This window comes from Podarcis pityusensis, assembly GCF_964106645.2.
Source record: "Podarcis pityusensis genome assembly, chromosome: 1".
Classification (NCBI taxonomy): domain Eukaryota; kingdom Metazoa; phylum Chordata; class Lepidosauria; order Squamata; family Lacertidae; genus Podarcis; species Podarcis pityusensis.
The window spans coordinates 85,518,422-85,541,099 of record NC_138028.1 but is presented as its reverse complement, the minus strand read 5'-3'; the positions used below and the strand labels follow the sequence as shown (position 1 = coordinate 85,541,099).

At 47.7% G+C, this 22,678-nt stretch overlaps 1 protein-coding gene across 7 annotated transcripts in view; it reads right to left on the bottom strand.

The window, feature by feature from the left end:
* OBSL1 (obscurin like cytoskeletal adaptor 1) overlaps positions 1-22,678 on the bottom strand; it is a 63,830-nt gene that overhangs the window by 5,311 nt on the left and 35,841 nt on the right. For all 7 annotated transcript variants that reach the window (XM_081000968.1, XM_081000965.1, XM_081000969.1 and 4 more), the window contains 11 exons: positions 19,890-20,165; positions 17,562-17,837; positions 15,108-15,383; positions 14,267-14,542; positions 11,954-12,220; positions 11,256-11,525; positions 10,374-10,640; positions 9,345-9,611; positions 7,736-7,848; positions 7,316-7,469; positions 5,232-5,393 (listed from right to left, as the gene is read on the bottom strand). In XM_081000968.1, the coding sequence (XP_080857094.1) occupies positions 5,232-5,393; positions 7,316-7,469; positions 7,736-7,848; positions 9,345-9,611; positions 10,374-10,640; positions 11,256-11,525; positions 11,954-12,220; positions 14,267-14,542; positions 15,108-15,383; positions 17,562-17,837; positions 19,890-20,165 (2,604 nt within the window). The remainder of the gene's footprint in view (positions 1-5,231; positions 5,394-7,315; positions 7,470-7,735; positions 7,849-9,344; positions 9,612-10,373; positions 10,641-11,255; positions 11,526-11,953; positions 12,221-14,266; positions 14,543-15,107; positions 15,384-17,561; positions 17,838-19,889; positions 20,166-22,678) is intronic.

Here is a 22,678-nt window from a genome sequence, read left to right as displayed (position 1 = left end):
CCTTTACTCTCGGCGGGCTGTTTTCCTATTGCTAAAGGATCTTTCCCACACCCCATTCTATGCAGCCTAGAAGGAGAACAGTGGCTTTGGGCTTTTAATTTCAGCAGCGCCCTGTGTGACCCCAACATTCAGCACCCCTCCACATCTCACTTTCCATTGTTTGTCATTGTTGCTGCGCCCCCTGTAGTGCCCTCTCGGCTCAGCACCCAGTGTGGGAAAACCAGTTGCACTCCCCTACATCTGCCTCTGAAGGGGAGCAGCAAAAGGACCAGGATGGATGTGCCTGACGTTTCCTCTGTGGGGTTGAAATCCTACTTTTTCCAAGAGTTTCCTCTAACCTTGCATGTTCTACGACAAACAGGCAGCAGGTGAAGGAGTTTCTGGGGTGAAGCTAAAGCCATAAGGATACTGCACCCAATGTGCCCTGCTGGGGTGACAATCCCACTCAGTTAGGCCAGAGACTCTGTGGCCTTCTAGACACTGTTGGATTCTTAATTCCCTTTTAGCCCCAGACCTCAAAGCCAGTGGTCAGGGATGGTGGGAATTGTAGTCCAAGGACATGTGGAGAGCCAAAAGTTCCCTTTCCATGCCTTTCAGGATCCACTACATCCTGCATGCTGGGCAATACATGCTTTGCCTTTGCCACATGAATTGTGTCTTTGTTGCTAGGGTGTGGTGAGTTGAGATGCTTTTCCCATGCCCTCATTTGCTCTGGCTGAGGCTGGTCTCAGAATGGGCATCTAAAGCAGAGGGGCTCACTCACATGCCCTTGACTGAGGCAGCAGATGCCTTTGGGTGCACAGGTGGGGTGGGTGTTGCTGCCAGGATGTGTGAGGCAGCCAGTCGGAGGAAGGGAGGAGGGGGGATTGATGAGGAGAAGTAAGGATGAGGAGGAAATGGAGTGGGGCTACAAGTCCTGTTGGGGTGCTACCAGGCAAGGCTGGCCTATCAGGCAACACAGGGGACAAATGGTCATGTGGGATGCCAACAGAGATGGACCAAAATGGCTGGTTGTCCTTTGCAGGAGCCATTCTATTTGCCAATGCCATACACCTGTTGATTGGGCCCAGATATGTCTGCATGTGGGAGTGTCCTCCCTGCTCCTGTTTAGTTTTGGGGGTCACCCCCTGAATTTGAACCAGGAACCTCCAACCTGTTAAACATGAGCTGTTCCACCTAGCTAGGGCTCCTTCTGCAGCTCTTGCACTCATGGTACCTAGGAATGGGTGTGAGGTCTGGGGGAATGCAAGTGCTGCATCATGGTTAGGAAGCTGTTCTTTGATGTCTGGGTTTGAGCACCAGGAACTCCCTCTCTGATATATTTTGTTTTAAATTGATAAAAATATACATTCTATGGGTGGAACTCAATGTTGCGCTAATACAATTGTTCCATCAGTGCAAGCATTGCTGCTTGCCAGACAGAATAAGCTTCCCTCCCCGCCTCCTGCTCTGCCAATTTGGGCTGGGGGTCAGCAGGGGGTGGAGAAGAAACCTCATGGCACTAGTGGGACTCATTGGCTTGGCTCCTGCTGGCACAGCTGTTTAGTTGAATCTGGCCATAAGTGTCTCCCAGGAATAATCTATGCAACAAACAAGAGACCCAAGTAGTGTAATCCAAATGGTATCAGTATATTTCCTAATACAGTGGTGCCCCGCAAGACGAATGCCTCGCAAGACGAAAAACCCGCTAGACGAAAGGGTTTTCCGTTTTTCGATGCGCTTCGCAGGACGAATTTCCCTATGGGCTTGCTTCGCAAGACGAAAATGTCTTGCGAGTCTTGAGATTTTTTTCGCTTCCCCCCCTTTTTCTAAGCCGCTAAGCCGCTAATAGCCTTTTAGCCCCTAAGCCGCTAAGCCGCTAAGCCTTTAATAGCCGCTAAACCGCTAATAGCGCTAATCCGCTAAGCCGCTAATAGGGTTGCTTCGCAAGACGAAAAAACCGCTAGACGAAGAGACTCGCGGAATGGATTAATTTCGTCTTGCGAGGTACAACTGTACAAATATACATCCATATGTACTTGTGGAGTGAATACTGATAGCTCATATGTCTTATAGAAACAGAGTTGGTGACAAGATGACACAGTGAGCTTGAAGAAGTGCACCTGATATAACTTTCTTGCAAAACTAGTGATTAGTAGCAATTCAAGCTGGAATTTGACAAAGAACTTTCTGCCAAGGAATTAGAAGCTGTCAATTATTCACAGGGGTGTAATTGAAACAGACTTTTTAGCCATGTTCAGTAGTGAGGAGTCATAGTATTAATTTAGTTAGACTCTTTTACGTGGTCATATGCCTGCATTAGGTAAAATACAGGTGCAATCTGGATATACTACTTGGTTGTTATATACAGTAGATTTGCTTTTAAAACAAGGCATGCTAAAACTGAGTGGGGATATGTTGCTCCCTTCCCCTTGCTGGGGCTCAAAATCCCTTCTGGTTCCCAAACTTTTGCCCTTTAGCGTGAGCCCGCTGAAGGATGCCCTGGGGTATGCCTGGATCACCATGAGTCCTTTGGCTCCCTTGTGTCCAGATGAACAGTGGATGTCATTGCTGGCACAGTCCCTGACTGGTATATTGTGCTAGTGTTTCCAGCAATGCTGGCGACATGCCTGTTGTTCTCCCACTGGTTTCTATTTCCTTTTTTAGTATTTCCCCCTACACTTCTCAGGCAGAGTGCATGTAGGATTCAGTGACTGGTCCAACAGCACAGCAAGAGGCTCGGCATGAGGTAAGTTTATGTCAGGGACTGGCAGGGCTCTGGTGAGTGTGCGGTGGAGGCAGGAGGCCCAGGGATTAACCCAGGAGAGGAGACCAGAGATTTATGAGGTTTGGGCTGGCCACGAGGCAGGACCCAGGACGGGGGAGAAGAGGAATAGAGATGGGCACGCAGGACATGTTGGAGGAAGAGTCTGTTCAAGCAAGGTAGGGGCCAGCTGAATCCCCACTATCCCCTGCTCTGCTGCCTCCTAGAACCAGGAGAGGCTTGAAGAGGGAACAGCAGTGGCAGCTTCTGTGTAGGAGAAGCCTCAGGCTGCTCTCACAAACGCCATCAGATGAGGGTACATAAGCTGGGCTGGGGGGGTGTCCCACTGTTGCTGTAACTGCTCCACAGGGCACAGACCTAGGGACAGATGCCTAGAGGCGAGAAGCATGTGTGCATGTGCATCCAGGGCACAGTGGGAGTTGCTGTAAGTGCATGTGCCTTCCTTTGCTAGGGGTGCCTAGGACAGTACAGGATTGTTTAGCCCAGGCCTTTCGACATTTGTGTGTCTGTTTGCATAAGAAAAAAACGGCTGTTGCCTGGGAGCTGAACATCTTTTGGGAAGCGGAGTGTCTGTTTCAATTTCCCAATTGTTAAACCACAAGATTCAGAAGCTGCAGGAGAAATTCTTTTCCCCATCCCCATCTGTTGCAGGGGTACAGAACTGGATCTGCCCAATGGGCCAGATCCTGAACTCCCCCACCCACCATGGGCCACTGTGACGGTGGGGACCTATCAATCAATCAATCAATCACTACACTGGGTGATAAAGCTTCAAATGAAATAAGTGGGAGTATTCCTGGTTCTTCCTCTCCTCCTTTGTTGATGTGGTTTGATTTCAAGCCACACATTCAAAGGAAGATTTTTGAAATCTGGCTGTGGGTGCAAAGGAAGAATGTTCAGGGTAACAGAGAAAAAGGCACCAAATTCGAAAAGTGCTGACTTTTGGCTCCAAAGGACAAATGAAGAACGTGCTTTGAGTGCTCTCCCAGTTCTTCCTTTTAGCCACAGCTTGAAGTTTCCCACTCCTGTCTTCATGACATCAGGTCAGGGAAAGGTAGGTGTGGTTTCCCAAAATGGCCTTGTAGGCCAACCTCTAAACATGGTAGGCATAATTAGGCCCATGGGCTAGAGGTTCCTCACCAGTGATCTGTTGCAATGACAAATACTTTGTGGAGTACAGCTGCACAGGTGATTGGATAATGCCCACGACCAGTGACTCGGGCTCCCCCACCCCAGGCATCCTGCATTCTTTTGAAAGCAGGGCACCAATTGCTCCAACAGCCTTTCTGTACAAACAGTGCAAATCCAGCTACATGCCCCATTTATTCCAAAGACAGAGTTATCCATGTGCTTAAATCTGCCATTAAAATCAATGGAACAGAAATGCACTTTGCATTAGTGGCAAATGCACATCTACAAATTTATCAGAAGGAACACAGAAAGTTGCATTATTGCTGCATCTGGTTCAGTGTTGCTACATTGACTGGCAGCAGCTCTCCAAGGCTTCAGGCAGGGTTCTCTCCTGGCCCCACCTGGAGGTACCTGAAATTGAACCTGAGACTTTTTGCATGCAAACTGTCTGTTCTGCCACAGAGCTGCAGCTTTTCCACAGATTCCTCTCACATCTCCTTTCTCCTGTGCTGGAGCACACCTCTCTTCTGAAGAGGATATTCTTCTGTAGCAAAGCTATTTTATTATTAGCAAGGCTGCCACATCTTCAGGCATTACAATAGGATGGGATACTATGTCCCTGGTGCTGGATTTGGGCTAGCATGACTTCCACACAAAGACCAAGGACCACATTTCGGTGTTCTGGACAGGCACTGCAGGAGAGGCCTATACTTAGGATGAATACAGATGTCACTCTTCACAGCAGCAACCATGAGTGCTTTAACCATGGTGTGAATCTACCTTTGCAACTTGCATTGCAGCTGTACTTCTCCTAGAAAGCTGAACATGGGATCAGCCATCAGGCTTGCTTCTATCCTCACCTTCCAGGGAGACTCAGGTGCCATAATAAACCACAGGTATATTGTGATGGGAATGAACCCACTCCACAGCTCTCCTCCTCCAGTGTGACAAATTATGATTAATTTTAACTATGGTTTGTTTTTGAAACAAGCCCATTTCAAACTATGGGTTCTGAAGCTAGTCTGTTTCAAGCAAACCATAGTTAAAATTAGCCAGTTTAGGGTTGGGATGCAATGCTAAACTAGTTAATTGAAACGGGAAGGAAAAACTTTCAATCTCTTCCTTGAGGCTGCGCTTGAGCAGGAGGGAATGGAGAGAGTGGCTTGTCCCCATCACAATAAACTATGGTTTATCATGAAGTCCGAATGCAGCCATTGTCTCACAATTTGACTTGTCATCAGTTGTCCCTGAGTAGCTGCAATTCTTGCTTGCCTCGACCCAAAGTTAGAGGGGATCACATCTCAGCACCACCACAAGACAGAAGGGGTTCACTTACCTTCCTGCCGTATTTTCACAATGCTGCTGACTTTGATTCTCTCCCCATCCCGGAACCATTCGCCTTTCACCTCCTCGAGTGACACCTCACACATGAAGACAGCATTCTCGTTCTCTCGCACACGCACATCCTCCAGCTCCCGCACAATCTGAACCTGGCGTTCTACAGAGGGGGAGAAAGCCATGAAGTTGGGGCTGAGGAGCACCTCCTACTGGGTGTCATATGGGCTTACGGGGTCCACAGAGAACACTGCCTCTGACCTGTTTCCACCCCTGACCGTGGGACTCCTTCTGGTTATTACTGGCCCAGAAAGACTGATCTCATCCAAGCAAACTTCCTTTTCCATGAATTGGATGATTTGATGAGAATCAGTAAATACATTCTCTCAGACTATAGAAAAGAGCTGGATTAGACAAAGTGTCTCCCTAGTCCAGCATCTTGCTTCCCACAATGGCCGGTCAAATGCCTTCAACAGCAGCCTCTGATCAGGGATTTTCCATTTAGTGCTGCCCTCCTGAACATCTCCCCTTGGATATACCTGCCGGACCCTTAGGTCATCATTGGAGGCCCTCCTCTTAGTGCCCGCTCCAGTCAAAGCACAGAGAAAGGCTGCAGGAGAAAGGGTCTTTTCAGTGGTGGCTCCCTGACTATGGCATGCACTCCCCAGGGAGACCTGCCTGGCAACAACTGAGCCAATCCGATTTGGAAACTCCCAAGTGGCACAAATCCCATAAGGGCTTGCATGTGGGACCAAATTTTAAAAAGTTCCATATGCAAGCCCCACTTGTAGAGGAACAATTAGAAATGTGCTTTAAGGCTCCCAGTTGTTCTTTTGCAGCTGCATCTTTACCTGCCGTCACCTAATATATAGTATGGGGCAGCTAGCCATGGCTGGGGGAAAACAGCCTCACAAGCCCAATTAGGACCCCGACAGGCCTCATGTTCTGACTTAAAGAATTCACCATTAGTATTCACTTCCTCTGTCTTCCTCTACTTGGATCAAAGAGCTTACAAGTGCCTAAGGAGCTTAAGATACTACTAGGGTTTCCTAGTCTCCTAAGGGATATTTACACTCCAGACAAACTGGTTTTACATCAGTTTAATGTTCATAATGTTCATTATTTCCTCCAAAAAATCCTGGGAACTGAAGTTTTGTGAGGTGGATTGAAATTCACCTTTCCCATCATAGAACTACAGTACCTGGGGTTCTTTGAGAAAATGGTTTTTTAAAATCAATTTAAGTCTATGTAACCCAAGTCGTTACTTTTTCTGACAGGAGCAGCAGTACTTAACTGGTCAGTCAAGGGTCAGGTATGCCTCGAAATTATACTGTCTGAATTGGGGGGGGGGGGTGTCTGACTTCCTCATTCCAGTTGTGCATGAGAAAGCTGGCTGTCCTTTCTTAGGGACGAAGGACAGCACTCTGTGCTTGCCCAGAAACATCTCTATCATTATTATGGCGTCTTGAATGTCAAGAGATATCCTGGCATTAAATCAGCTTTCAAAGCTGAGCCCTGCTCAGATTAAAACTTGAGAAGCTAGAGTCCCATCCTCCCCACTAATCCCCTCCAGACTTTCCTGCACAGCTTGCTTTCTACCGCAGAGCTGGGAGACATCATCACCCAACGAGTCAATCCACTTCCAGCCCAGTTCCTAGTCCTAAAAAGGGATATCTATGCTTTTAAAGCAACCTTGACATGAGGCTGTCAAATGTTTTCTTGAAGGCTTTTAAGGAAGTACGATTCCTCTCCTGGGCATGCTCTTCCATTGCTGAAATGCTATTATAAGTTAGAAAGATATCCTTTCAAACCCAGCACTGAATGTTTATCCTTAAGCACGGCTTCCTGTACAAGCTGTACAAGCTTCAGGAACAAGACTCTGAGTCACCACGGTGTAGCCGATCCCAAGTCTACCTCCAAGGCACAAGAGAGGCAGTGCCAGGAAGATGCTGCAGGGGGGTGAGTCGACAGCATATGGCAAAAGGGAACAGCAGACAACCCCCCACCCAGAGAATGTGGGCGCTTTGTATAGCCCAACCCTCTTCCTCGACCTCTGATCCCATATGCAGCCCAGGCCATTCATACCAAAGACCCTCAGTTTGGCAGAGGCACGGCAGTCACCAGCATCGCATGTGTACTCGCCCGCGTCTTCAAGGCCACAGTGGCTGAGCTGTAGGAGGCGCCGGCGTCCCACTGAATACATGCGGCAGTTTTGCCCGGTCTGGATCTCTTCCCCATCCTAGGGCAGCCGGGGACACAGAAAAGAGAGGCTGGTTAAGGGCTGAGCAAGGCAGCGAGAAGGAGAATGCCAGAGAGCAGGGGATTGGGTGCTGCTCTCGGGTTCACTAAGGGCACAGTGGGGAGATGTGGAAGCGGGCATCGCAGAAGCACTGGCTCACCCTGCCACAAGCCACGCTCTTTGGAAGGAAAACCACTGCTCTTGGGAGCTCCGGGGAGATCCAGGAGAGTTAAAGGAGGGGGCAATGCTAGAGATAGCACCCTCACCTTGTACCATTTCACCTCAGCCAGGGGCCGGGACAGCTCACACTCAAAGGTGGCTGAGCCTGTCTCAGGGATGCCCATATCCTGGGGAAAGCGCAGCATAGTAACTGGTGGCTCTGCAGGGACAGAGACAAAGGCGGGTGCAGGTGGCACAAAGATGCATCGACTTGGAGACGGAAAAGATCAATGAGACAGCATAACGCTCTGCTTAGTCAAGGCAGGGCACTCCCTGCAGCCCTTACCCAAGTTCAGCGTGGAAGGCACACACTCGCCCAGCTTCCTTACCTCTTGCCTTCACCACTCCCAACCTGACCCCACGGTTAGGTGCTTCGCACTTGACACAGCCCTGCAGAAATAAGGAGCTTTGGACATTGCTCCATAGAAACGTGTAAGAAGAGACCTGCTGGATCAGATGGCAAAGGCTTATCTTGTCAGCACCCCACCTCCCACAGTGACCAACCAGATGCCTCTGGGAAGCCCAGAAGCAGGACATGAGGGCAACCATCCTCTCCTGCTGCCATTCCCAGCAACTGATATTCAGAGGCAAGGTGCCTCCGATACTGGAGGCAGTACACAGCCTTCATGACCAGAAGCCACTGATAGCCTCACCCCAGGTGAGCTTGCCATTTTAATGCTATCTAAGCTAGTAGTGATCACCACATATTGTGCCAGCAAATTCTGTAAGTATCAACTGAGAAGTTTAGTGTAACTGCAAGTGCTGTATTGAGTGTAAAGCAGCTCAAAGCAGTGTCGGGCTGAGTGTCTTGTAGGACTAGTGAAGGGATGGGAAATCTCAGGCCCTTGAGGCTCTCTTCAGGCCACCCACCCACCCCTGCCACATCTCTCACAGGCCCTGCTTGGCACCTTCCTTGAATGTTCTTGCTTGGCTGGAATGTGCCCTTGAGAACTCTGATAATACCTTTTGTTTGCCTGGATGGAGGATAGAAAGGGGTGCGTGAGTATGTACAGAAACTGGCCCATTATGCAGAGGCACAATTAACATTAACTGCTCTGCCCATCTTTTTCCCTGGCTCCACCCACCACTGGCATGTGACCACCACCCCAAGAAGGCTACCCAGCACAGAATGCGCATGGCTGAATGGAAATGATGCCCCATCCCTGAACTAGTGCTTGTTGTGGTCAATGCATGTGAAGGGGAGAGATGCGCATCTCCTAAAACACAGTGGACATGCCCCGGGAGCAGGGGGAGCTGCAGCCCAAAGAATGCATTTGCTGCTTGCAGAAGAAAGTATTAAATACAGCATTCTATGTGAGCTGGCACTTCTGTGTTGGTGCTGAGGATAGTGGCATTGGATGCGTTTTGTTTTTGCTTTGTTCAGCTACTGAAGAGCCCAGACCCAAGGGTCCAACTGGGCAGCAGGAAGTATCATTACTGCGGTTCCAACCCCAGACAACTGCACATGGGAAGGAAGGAAGGAAGGGGCATGTACAGGACTTTCCTCACCTCAGGGCCATTCCAGGCACTATCCCCATTTGCATCTCCTTCCCATTGCTTCCCCTTGACTGCCCATCCCTGCTGAATGTATTAGGTGGGGCTCATCTAGCACAAGACAATTCTGCCCTTTGCACATGGACTGCCTTGCCCCAGTACCTTGGACAGTAAGGCGGGCACTACTTCGCACAGTGTCAGCAGTGAAGGCCACGGTCCCTGAGTCGTCCAGCGTGAGCCCCAGCAGTGTCAGGCTGTGCACAAAGCCCGTGGCGCTCACTCGGCAGGTGGAGCTTGGCTTCACACGGATGCCATCGTGTGTCCAGACCCCGGCCACGTTGGCATGGGACAGCTCCAGCTCAAACGTCACGGTCTCCTTTTCAAAAGTCTCCACATCCAACAGAGGCTTCCTCACCGTCACCCTTCGGGCTGAATTAGTGGGGAAAGAAGGTTAAGAGATTAGTGCAAGTTCCATTTTGGTTCTGTCAAGAAAGCAGCCTGCTCCCCAAGAATAATGGCAGCTGGCTAGGAATGTTATTGATGTATTCCATTAATTCAAATGCATTTCTAAACTGCTTAATTAAAAAAAAAAATGGCGCACACCACATACAATATAAAAAAAAATCCATTAAAACAAAACTACAGCCTAAAATCAACAAAATGGTATTTTATTAAAAAACATATAAAACAGATTCAGGGGATTCATACATAAGGTGGGTTCCAATCTTATGAGTTTGCCTGGGCCAAAAGGTAAGTCCTTACAAGTCATCCTAAGCAACTGATGGTTGCTGCTTCACATTTGGCAAAGGTAAGGACATTTCACAGAACAGGGGCAAGAGCTGAAAATGCCTGTTTTCAGGTATGTAGAGTTTTGTGTTTGTGACACAAAACAAACCTCCTCCAACAGAGGTACATGCAGAGGAGCCTCCTCTGAAGATCTTAAGGTGTGGCAGGTTGGTAGGGGGAGGGATGCTTCTTCAGATATTTGGGTCCAAAGCCGTTTAGGACATAAAGGTAAGCTCCTTTTATTGGGCTCAGAAACGAATAGGCAACCAATGTAACTCCTTCAGCAGCAGTGAATTATGATTCTATCTGGCTACACCAGTTAAAATTGTGGCAGCCACAGATAATCTACAGCCAAGATCAGAGAGACAAAAAAGGATGGGGAAGAAGTCAGAGGTTGGCACCTACGTTCTACACTCAGCCTGGCTTGGGTGCGGTCATGCAGGCTCTCACAGCGGTAGGTGCCCCGATCTGCAAGCTCAATGTTGTGGATGGTAAGGGTCCGCTGAGACCCACATGCCTCCATGGAGTATTTGGTGTTCTGCTGCAGAAGGATGCCTTGCTTCATCCATTGCACTTCTGCGCTCTCCAAGCTCAGCTCCACTTCCAAGCAGACGTCTTGCCCTTCCTCAGCCATCAAGTCACGCAGTGTCTGCACAAATATCACCTGAGCCTCTGCAGGAAGAAGTCAAAGATTTGTCAACTACAGTTTCATATCCTATCCTGGCATGTTACCAGGCCATGCCCCCTGCCTCTCTATCAGGGAGAACCATGAATCTGTAAGCGCCAAATTATAACCATCAAGGTCCAGGTGCGTTTGGCATGCTGGTTGGAACAGAATTTGGTACTGGCTACAGAATCCAGCACCCTGAGAAGCTCAGCTTTCGCTGCTTGAAAGTGCAAGGACCTGTAGAGCTACAGGGGATTAAAAAAAATAAAAAATCAATTGTGCAGCAGCAGGCAAAATCTCATAAGACAAGGGGTGAGGGTGAGGTTTAGCAGAACTTCCAACAAAGCTTCTATTGCGAGCCCTGCAGGGCTAAAGAAGCAAACTATATCATGCCAAATAAGCAAAGACGGGCAATCGTTCTTAATTTGTTTACTTTATTCAGATAGCAGAATTTGCATTTCCTTAATGCACAGTTCAGAAGCAGGGTGGGGCACATGGTAGATAGGGTAAATACAGGTGTCCCTACTCCTGCTTACTACCAATACGTGCCACCTCCCGGCTACTTAGATGCTCCTTTGATCCATCCCAAAACCACATGCTAGCATCGCCTTTCTTCTTACCTTGCACACTGAGCCTGGCTGAACTCACCAGACCTTCTGCGTGGACAGTGACTATGCCAGTGTCACTCAGCCGGCACTGCTGTATGGTGAGGGTGTGGCACAGCCCAACCCTGGTGGTGGCGAACCGCTCACTGGGCACTATATCTTGGCCATGGTGCTGCCACTTGAGAGCCACGTCATCTGGAGACACCACAGCCTTGAAGGTGGCATCATCCCCCTCCAGCACAGTTAAGTTGTGGAGCTCGGAAATGATTTCCACTGATCTAGGGACTGGGGAAGAAAGTGCTTAGAGTCAGGGATGGCTAGGCCTGTGCTGGGGGGGCCCTGGCTATCCCAGAAGCCTATTGATACACAGTATCTTGTCAGTCCAGTGGGGGTATCCCAGCACCCAGCCCTCATAGCATCTCAGTGGCCCACAATAAAAATGTATGTAGGATTATGGACACAGGTTATTGGAACCAGAGCAAGTTGTTCCATGGGAAATAATATAGGTAGCTGCCTTATACTGAGTCAGACCATTGGTACATCCCATTCAGAACTGTCTACACCCACTGGCAGCAGCTCTCCAGAAATCTGAAAGGCGTCTTTCCCCATCGCAGTCCTATCTGGAGGTGCTGGGGATGGAATGTGGGACATTTGGCATGCAAAACATTGAATGCAAAACCACTGAGCTCAGGCCCTTTCCCCAAAGGACTCACTCTGCACTGTGAGGATGGCGAGGGTGCGGTCATCCTTGCTTTCACACGAGTATTCACCAGCATCCTCAGGCCCTACGTGTCTCAGGGTCAAGGAACGTTCCCGTCCCTCTGCTCGGATCTCCTGGTGTTCGTTGGCTTCCAGCTCCTGCCCATCTTTCAGCCAGAGGACATCGCCTTTGGTTTTGCACAGCTCACACCAGAACAACACCGTCTCCCCCTGCAGCGCCAGCACATCTGAGAGACCCCGAACAAACTTCACTGGCAGCTCTGAGGAGGGCAAGGAATAGTACCACTGAGGTGAGAAGGCAAAAGGCAGAACACTTGCTGTCTTACATACTGTGAGTAGTGGTGGTTGTCTGGAAACCTGCAGAAAATCCTGATCATACAGCAACTCAGATCTTTTGCAGAAGCCCAAGACCCACAATTCTTTCTAAATTTCCAACCTTCATGAAAACAAATAAATATTTGAGGACATAATTTTCTGAAGAAACCCAAAAGATTGAGGAACGGTTTTCACTAAGTTCAGAAGGAAAGGCTTCTGAAGTAGCACTCTTCACTCACTCTTAACTCTTCCAAATTGCTGAATAAATAAGGAACTTGTGTGAACACATGCAAACATGCATTATTTATGCCAGTCACAGAATTTGAGCACAGGGAACTGGACTCCCTGCTTTCCAATCTTGGCTACAAAAGGGCTGGACTGTTCCAAGCTCTACACCAAGCCAAAAATGCCAGTTGCTGAACCAAGGAACAGAAAATCTTGTGTAAATATAATATGGCAGATAAGTGATTTTAGTTTTTTATGTAGAAAGTACAAGCTGCTTTCATAAAAGTGGTGGCAGGGGTTGGAGAAAAAATAAAAATCCTGTGTATATGAAGTTGCCTTATAGTATACAGTACCCACCCGCCATTGAACCCAAAGTGTTTTAACTACACACGATTTTAGCTTTAAGCGCCATCTCCAGAAAGTAACCCCTGTATAAGTTGTGGGCTTACAGTACTGAGTCAGGCCAGCGTTGTTTCCTGGCCCTCCACCCTAGAATCCCTTTAACTGGAGATGCCAAGGACTGAGTCGAAGAATGCTGGACATGCAAATCCCACGCTCCACCACTGGGCTCGGGCCCCTTCAAAGCAAAGTCAACTCCACAATCGCTAAAGTGCAAACCCAGATTAGGGGGATCAAAGTGGGGATCCAAATAAGAGACATAAGCATGCAGAAGAGGCCTGTGTGCTAGAGCTTTGGTTGCTACTTATTGTCATAAACCATGAACTGCCTTGTTGGATCAGAGCAGAGCCCTTCTCACCCCATATTATGTTTTCTACAGCGGCCAGGCAGATGCCTCTGGAATTATACAAGAGCATCGCAATGGGGATCATCTCACTGTTTGCCCCAAGCACCTGGAAATTAGGTCAATATTGCCTCTATGAATAGAGACAATCTATTTAACTAACACTTCTAATAGCCACTGATTGTTCTCTGTGTGGAGGAAAAAATACAGGCTATTTCTGAAACTGGCCGGAGGTCTGTCTCTTCTAGATCAAGAGCAACCAAACAGATAACACCAAGCAAAGCTTCAACTCCACCTGCAGTTCTCTCCTGCTGACTGCCCCTGTCCTTCACTACCTGAACAACACAGCATAGCTATATAAAAGTGAGCTTTTAGGCTATCATGTGGCAGGGAGAGGCTCACGGTTTTGTGCTTGCCACATCCCCTTGTAAAGAAAGCCGTCAGGTTTGGAATAAGACTAAATTAGCAATTGCTCCAGGCCAGCCTTCTCCAACTTGATATCATCCAGATGTTTCAGACTACATTTCCCATCAACCCCGGACAGCATGGGAATTGTAGTCCAAAACATCTGGAGAACATCAGGCTGCTGAAGGCTGGACTAGCCAGTAAAGGTGCAAGGCTCACTGGGAATAGATACAGGTTCACTGGGAAATACAGAGACTTTGGTGAAGCAGGCTCCTTTGACCATTGTGTAAAAGGGAGAATTTCAACCCATGTGGCTTATCCCAGTATGGTAGAAGCTGGCACACCTGCCATAATTCTGCCTTTAACAAAATCATTTGATGCAGGCTTCCCTGTGTAGTGGCGTCCAGCTGAGGCTGATGGGAGTTGTAGTCCAAAGCATCTGGAGGCCACTATGTGGGAGAAGCATTAAATTAACAAAACATCCTCACTCCATTTTGAGTCTCACAAGCCATCCTAAAGGGACTTGCTTCCTTTTTGTTCAGCCCATTCCACAGAGCCCCGAAGTGCTGTCAGTCTCATATGGGATTGCCTCCTGTGTTCCCCAACACAGACCTCTCACCTTTGACACTCAGCTCAAAGCGCAGCTGGTCATGATGGGAGTGGCATATGTACTCTCCAGCATCTGCTTTGCCCACGTTGCTCAGCAGAAGGCTGTGGACCCGGCCCTCTCTGCGCAGCTGGCACTGGTCGCCCGCCACCAAGGCCCCTCGAGGTCCTTCCCACCTCACCATAGCTGGCTCCTTGGAGACGATGGCAGAGAGCACTGCACTGCCACCCTCCAGCACCAGCACCTTCTCTGGATGCTCTGGCTTGGGAACAAACAGCACGGGGGCCTCTGGCGGAAGAAGAAGAGGATTAGAGAGGGTAGAAGGTGGTCAGAATGGTCTCCAACATCTGCCCAGCTGAGCCAAGTGGTTCCTTCAAATCCCCACCCTACACCTTGTCAATTGGTGCAGCTAACTCCACTTCTGGCTTTTCTCTTTAGTTGTTCTATGTGTGTCACTCCAACTCTCCCTTGTTACTAGGGAACACAGGAGACTTCCATCAGACCCTGATGTTTGGTCCATGAGTTTCCCCCTTGCCCCACACCACCACCAGGGAGGAAATACCTTTGCAAGGAGGATATTGCAGGTTGATAGTTCACAGGCTGCACGTGGGACCACCCTACAGCTCCTAGCACCAAACACATGCTCCTCCTGTCACAGCACCTTGTGATACCACACACTTTTCCAATCCTCCTCCCACTGCCAATGTCACAGAATGGAACTGCCACAATGGCTGCCACAGGCTTCCAGAAACATAAGGAAGATGGAGGAGTTGGGGGGACTTGGTTCTGGAAGCTTCTCCTTGCTACTGTTGCCCCATCAGGCCTGGAAAAGGAACTGGTGGGCCCATCTTACCTTGCACATACGTTGTGAAATGCACTTCATCGTCCCCAGTGTCACAGGTATAGGTGCCACTGTCACCTGGCTCAGCTTGCCTGATGGTGAGGCTGCGCACTGCCCCCTCGCTGCTCACCACCAGGCGTGGCCCAGGATAAAGGGGACGCATGTTTTTCAGCCACCGGACAGAAGCTTTCTCTTGGGAGAGACGGGCAACCAGGGTCATGTTCTCTCCTTCCTGGACTTCCAAAGGCACATGGGCATCGTTCTTGTTCACAATGTGCACAGGGGGTGCTGGTAACAAGAGATATAAGACCTCCCTCTTAAGCAAGGCAGGGGACATTTTGCTGTCCTGTGAAAACACAGCCAACCCCACTGCAAAGTAGGCAGGCTGGTGAAAGGAGGTGGTCTTGGACTTGTGCCAATAAAGGGCAAGAAATTGTCAAGGGTGGCTGTTTTTCTTTTTTTAAGCTGTAGCTCTACAGCTACAGGGATTGTATTTTACATAAACCCCAACTAACATATTTTCTCATGGATCATTTATTTTGTGATAGCACTTTAGTACATAATTAAGATTGCCTGGCACAAATTCAGCATTTCTAGACAACAACATATGTGGCTTCCTTCTATTAAGTATTAACATTTTGTTTGCAGAAAAGATCCTAGACAAAAGAGGTCCAGCCTCTCAAATTATAATAATCAAATACAACAGCATCGCTGGGAAGTGCCATTTGGATTTTCTGCCCCAGGAGTCAAAATTCTTGACATCCACTGTGTATAATTTTCTGTTTGGTGAAAAACAGAATATCACCAGCTTTCATTTTATAAATATTCGTAATAAACCAAGTTTCTACTTCATTCTTTTTGTGACAGCAAAAACAGACTTATGAGTACATAGGCTAGGCTTGCCATATGTCAGGAAAATTCCTGATATGTCCTGGTTTTCGGGTGTAAAAATGGCATCGGGGGGAATTTTGCCAAAGTGGCAAAATGTAAGGGAAAACCCGGATGTATGACAATGTGATGGAAAAAGCAGTGGAAACAGCTCCAAAAGCTTAAGATCACTATTTGGGGGGTAGGTTTTCCCCCAAAAGCTCAATAATTTGGGTTTGTTCCCCAAAAAAGCTCAACATTTTTGAGGTCTCAACAACTTTGTGGGTGTCAGGAATTTTGCTTTTTGAAATATGGCAACCCTACCATAGGCAATGTCAGGGAACACTTAATCCAGAGGGAAACTAAGTAGGACTCAATAGTCAGTAGCAAGACTCCATGGTTGCTCTTGTTGCTCCCACTCCTTCTTACTCATACCCATTTCAGGAAATAAAATAAATCATGTAGGGCAAGTGCATGTCAGCAAACTTGCTTCGTTTATATGTGGTAGCAAAATTTCACTGCTTTTGGTGAGCATTTGTATGTTCAAAGTCCTGAACTGCCCTGGCAGTGGGTGCCACAATGAATGGAGCTGAGCGTTTGCCTCAAGACAAAATCCACAGCCACTCTAGAAATGTGTCCTGCTGCCCCCAGCACTTGTTTTTGCTCTTTGGCTTCCTCTTCTCCCAAAAAGGCACAGTGCCCAGTCCCAGATGCTGGAAAGGCCACTGCTCCTGCCTGCTGGCACCCTACCTTCTTGGCAGAGGCCACTGGGATTACTTCCCTGCCTCTCCTCAAAGCACCTGTCCTAGTAGGGGCAGCCCTTGCCAACTCCCTCCCCCTCACACTTAAGAAAAGAAAAACAACCTCCAGTCAATAAGGCCTCCCTTGCTTTCAAGGAGGGCAGCATTTGTTGGCAGAAGGTGCAGAAGTAGCGGCGCCTGAGAATCGGCCGAAGTTAAATTTAACCCCCTCACTGGCAGAGTGCAGATAGAGAAGCAGTCTGAACCCTTCACTTGTCACCTGCCGCGTTCCATTACTAAGTTCCTCTGAGCCTGAAGGTGGGAGCACAACTCCGGCTCTCTGTACTAACCCCCCAAATGCTATCCATGAAGCAGGGGTCACCATTGTGGCACCCAAGGGCATGCATGCACCCCCAGAGGCCTTCCCTGGTACTCACAGGGTCCCCTCCTGTTGAATTTAGGCTTGAAAGAAGCATTCTTTGTAGCTAGTAGAATAGGTTATGGTGTGTGCTTGGCTGTGGGTGGGTGTGTATGGTGCCTACAACATGCCCATGGATCCAAAAAGGTTGGCAACCCCTGCCACAAAGCAATGAAACCAGCCAAGGCTGGCCCAACCACTAGGCAGAGTGAGGCAGCTGAGGCAGCAGATTTTGGGTGTCATGAAAGGGCAGCAATTTGTTAGCTTGCTTTTTGACTACCTCTGGTCCAAGCAATTGCACAACACCAGCTCCTGAGTTCTCCATCCAGTGAAGAAGGAATGGGATAAGCACCATTTCTGAGCTGCCCACCTCTCTGTACCCCCGACTTTCAACCCCAGTCATGGCTTGCCAGTTTTCTCGCTTTTCTGACGAGGCCTCACCTGCCACTTTAACTGTGGACTCCATTCGGTCAGTCCCTGCATCGCACACATAGGAGCCTGAGTCTCCCGGCTTGGCTCCAAGGATGGTGAGTTGGCGTTGTCTCCCATGGGCTTCAATGCGCACCCGCTTGCTGGGTACCAGCTCCTCCCCATTCCGCAGCCAGCACACAGCAGCACTAGGCGAAGACACCTTGCAAGCCAATACCAGAGCCTCTCCGGACACCAGCGAGTGGTGCTCTGGAACCCCTGTGTTTCCCACAATGGAAATGGGAGGTTCTTAGGAAACAGAGAAAGAGACAAGGTGTCACAGTGCAGGGCACAGACAGGGTCTGCAGGTCTAGAGGAAGAAAGGCACACACAACCATCTGCCATCCGGTAGTCATAAAGAGGGTGAACACAAGCACGAACACAGATAAGATGGAGCAGAGGGGGCACAAAGGAATACCACACAAAAAGGTGGGGAACATTGTGCTTTTCTGACCCAACAAAGGATGAGGCAGCAAATTTCAACCCTATCTCACTTCCTTTCCACCATGAAGCAGGCCCAGGTTTGGGGGAGGGGAAAACTAGAGATTCCTTTAAATGGGCAGACCCTTAAAAGCTCAGTGTATTCACATGAGACTGATTTCAGAGGACACATGAAGGACTGATAGGCAGTTTGCTATGAAACATCAAACACCAGCGCATTAGAGCTCATACACTGTGGTGTTCTCACTGCCCACCACTTGCAGCCCTCTCAGTGCCCAGTGAGGCCTGTCATGCTGCCCACAGATGGAGTGATTTCCTTGGGTCTCTTTCCTGGGTGGGCAGCTGTAACAACACCAGAGGAGTCCTGCTGGGTTACACCAAAGACTTCTCTAGTGCAGCATTCTGCTCTCACAATGGACAGCCAGATGCCCAAGCAAAACACGGGTGTAATCACCCTCTTCCCACTTGTGACCCCAGAAACTGGCATTCAAAAGCAGACTGTATGAAATATACTGGATCAGGACTAGCAGCAACCAGTAGCTTTATGACCTGATCCAGGTCACTTTCAGATAACCTGCTTATAGAGAATGTTTGCACCAAGTCTGCAGGGAGGTTGTTTATTAAGTATTCATTCTAATTCCTGGGGAGATTATACAATTCTGCATCAAGCAGTTGTTATCTGACCTTTTCCAGTGAATTTTCCCATCACTTTCCTTATCACAAAAGGTCCAGTTTTGGGGGAAAGTGGGTTTGTTGCAGGACAGCACCAAATCAACTTGATTGCGTAAAAAAACTGAGAGTTTGGAAGTGCCCCCTGACCCCAGAACAGAACTCAATCTGCCAGGGACTTGTCCTTTGTACTTTTCTGCAACAGCTACTATCTGTTCACAGGCACCTTCTGAGTTTCCACATTAAGTGGTTAAAACCCATCTCTTTTAAAAAATGATTTTACTATATGATTTTATGGTTTTATATTGTAAAACTCTGTGATCTATTTCTATGATACAGCGGTATCTAAATATTTTTATATATAAAAATATATAAATATGTTCTCAACAGCAGTTGGAGATGAGGTGCTAGTATTCTCCAAAACCACCAACATTCTTGAAAATAAGCAAGTAGATATGCATTTGCTTGGTTTTCATAAGTAATTCATGTAGAATACAGCTTTTTTGGTACTGAATGTTGATTGTTGTTAGAATGCTGTTTTTTTTTAAAGCACCAAGTATCCACAACTCTCATTATTACTGCAAACATCAATAAGAACAAGTTTTAACTCATAAAATCACCATGGATGATGGGAGATTATTTGTTGCAGAGATCCCACTTAACAGGTGCTTTGAATGATAAATGTTACAAGATGTTATATCAGTGGCATTTCATATAGAAGCTGGAGATGCAACTATGAAGGCAAGCTAATTACATGCATGTTGGTGTCAAGGAGAAGAAACTGAATGCTATTGGCATAAAGAAGCCAAGGCAATAAATTACAGGATATGAATTTCCCACTCTTTCTTTTCCTAACATTATGAGGATCCCTCCGAGATTCTATTCAAGAGACACTGAGAATTTGTGGGCAACATTACAATAGCAGCCAGAACTGTAGTTGATGGAAACACGAAACAAAAGGTAATGACTGTGAATAAGTTGACCTTTTGCAAATGTACGTGGGAGGACAAATTCCCATCGAAACCTTTTTCTCCCTTACTGAATTTAGATTACTGAAATAATATTGAAGCAATCTGTACACTGGAACATGATGCTCTTTCTGCTGTGAGACTGCATTCTTGCCTTGAAAAAAATGATTTTTTTTTTAAGGTTCTCAAAAGCGGCCCCTCTCCTTCCAGGCCCAGACCTTACCCTCTACCGTGACGTAGAAGATGATGCTGTCATCACCACTATCACACAGATATTCTCCTGCATCACAGCGCTCGGCTCCCAGAATCACCAGCGAATGGCACGCGCCATCCTGCTCCAGACGCACACGGTCTGTGTCCTGCAGCTTCTCTCCATCCTTGTACCACTTCACCTCTCCTTTAGGGCAAGACAGCGTCACAGACAGGGTCAGGTCCTCCGAGGTCAGGCAGCGGTGCTGAGTCTGCAGTTCATCACGCCCCACAATCCGCACTGGGGGGTCTGCCAGCATAAACAAAAGTTCTGTTAACTTTCCACTGCTTCTCAATCTAGTAAACATTTTCATAGCGCTCTTACTGTGCAAAGCATTCTGCAATTCATATTGTGTTCATCCTAACAACAGCCTCCCTACCCAAGAGACTATTTTTTTCCTGGTTGTACATAAAATGCGTCCTAAGCACTGTGTCGTTTAAGAGAACTGGAATGAAATGAAGTATATCACTTGGGGCACCTAACTTCCATGGGGTTAACCAATGTAATAACATTCTGAGGCTATGGGTCCATTTGACTTGGGGATGACTTGCTGCTTAGGGTCAGTCCCAGTGACTTCAGTTAAGCACCAAGAAGGCTTGCTCACAACAGTGTCAGGGAGCAAAGAGTCCTGGGCACAGCAAAGAATATAACAACGATTACTTCCATTTTCTATACAAAAAATGTGTCAGTATACTGTTTTGGGCATTTTGAGCCAATGGGCAGGTTTACAATGTTAAAGGAGATTAAGATCAATTGAAATAAACAGGGCATAGGAGTTAAAGTGCAAGTGATATAGAGGGCGCTGCCATTTTCACATGTCAAGTTTAAATTGACTTTGAGCCGCCTGTCTCAAACTAGCTATGCTATATCCAATCACTGCTCCTGCAGAAGAAAAGTGGCGGAGAGGCACTGGTCAATGCAAATGACGTGAGCATCCGGGACACTGTAGGCTTTATATGCCTAACTGAAGCAATACGTGAAAATATATCTTATCCTCCTCCTACAGAAGCCTCCCAGGGGTCTCTCATCCAAGAGGCTGACCATGTCTACACATACACCTTCAGCAGCATCACGTACATGTGCGTGTGTGTGTTTTGGGGGGCCCTTAAGATGCCCAATTGCCTTGGAATTTTGCTCCTTTTGTTTCCTTGCCTTCATAACAAATTCTTTTTGGCTTGTGAGAAAAATTCCCATATCAAATGTGCATCAGGGCATAAGTTTTCCTTAGCTGTGTGTAACCAGCACGCTTCTCGTGGGCCATGCAATCTTTCTCCATCTCAAGTTTATTAATTGACGGAGTTCTCCTTTGGGGCTGCTTGCTTGCTTCTTTACTTACTCTCTCCCCCCACCAAAAAAAGTCGAAGAACATCCTGTTTCCTGGCCTCCGTCCCGTCATTTGGATATGAGTTCTGAGAAATTGTCTGATAATCACTTACGTGCTGATTCTACTGAAAACAAATCCACTGCCAAGACTACACGCCACTGCCACAAATGCAGTGCCACCTAGAGGCCAAAACAAAAAGCACAGCAGACATTTCCCCCCACTCAAGACTCCTTTTGTTCTCATCAGCACACTGGGTTGTGTACACACTCCCATTGACTCTGCATCCAGGGCACACTCACCACTGGTTTGGGAAGCTGTGTACACATGACATTAGCCACAATCCACATCTATCCTGCAGTGTCTTGAGAAATACTGAGTTTTGATGTGTTTTACCCCAAATGAGCTTCAATACAATTTGAAAACATAAGTCATATTAAGACTTCCGCGCCCCCTCTCTGCCCACTGGCATGGACAGACAGCAGGCAACCTGGAAACACATCCAGCTGTAATGATGTGTATGACAGCATGCAACTATGATTTGAAATGCAGCAGGGCGGAGACCTTGCTGCATTTTAACCAGTAATGTGTACAAAGCCCAGCTCATTTTTAATCAGTTCTCATCAAAGTGTTAGGGGTGCTGTTATGTACTGAGTTGAATAGGATCCAAAATGCAGCAGTCTGATTGGTCCTAGAACAAAAGGATCCAAAATACAGCAGTCTGATTGGTCCTAGAACAATAGGATTCAGAATGCAGCAGTCTGATTGGTCTGCAGGAGCCACCCAATCCGGCTGTAGATGGAAGTGAATCCACAACCTGATTGGCCTACAGGAGAATTCCGGAATTAGCCAATCACTTGCAGCCCATTGTGTAAATAATGTATATAAAGCAGATACTTTGAGGGGACTTTCATTCCTCCTCACCACTATGAGCTGAATAAAGAGCATGAAATCCACTTTCGACTCTGAGTATATTTCAGGTGCCAATGCATACTTTATGGAATGGCCATGTGTCTTGCTTTGCAGACAGCATTCCTCTTTTTGAAGGAGTTCTTTGTCTGAAGGGTGGTCCAATCCAAGTAACGTTTTAAAAAAACCGAACCCTGAGAAGGGAAAGCAGCGGGAGGGTCGGGCGGGGGTCTTGACGTTGCTCATCAACCGTGAACACCTGAACAACAGACTGAGCAGGCTCATAGTCACCCTGCGGAACGCCCTCCCATCAGATGTCAAGGAGATAAATAACTATACAACTTTTAAAAGACATCTGAAGGCAGCCCTGTATAGGGAAGGGGGTTTTTTATGTTTGGTGTTTTATTATGCTTTTATTTCTTGGAAGCTGCCTAGAGTGGCTGGGGCAACTCAGTCAGGTGGGCAGGATACAAATAATAAAATTATCATCATCATCATCATGACATGCAAATCTGTGCCCTCTTTTAGGGGG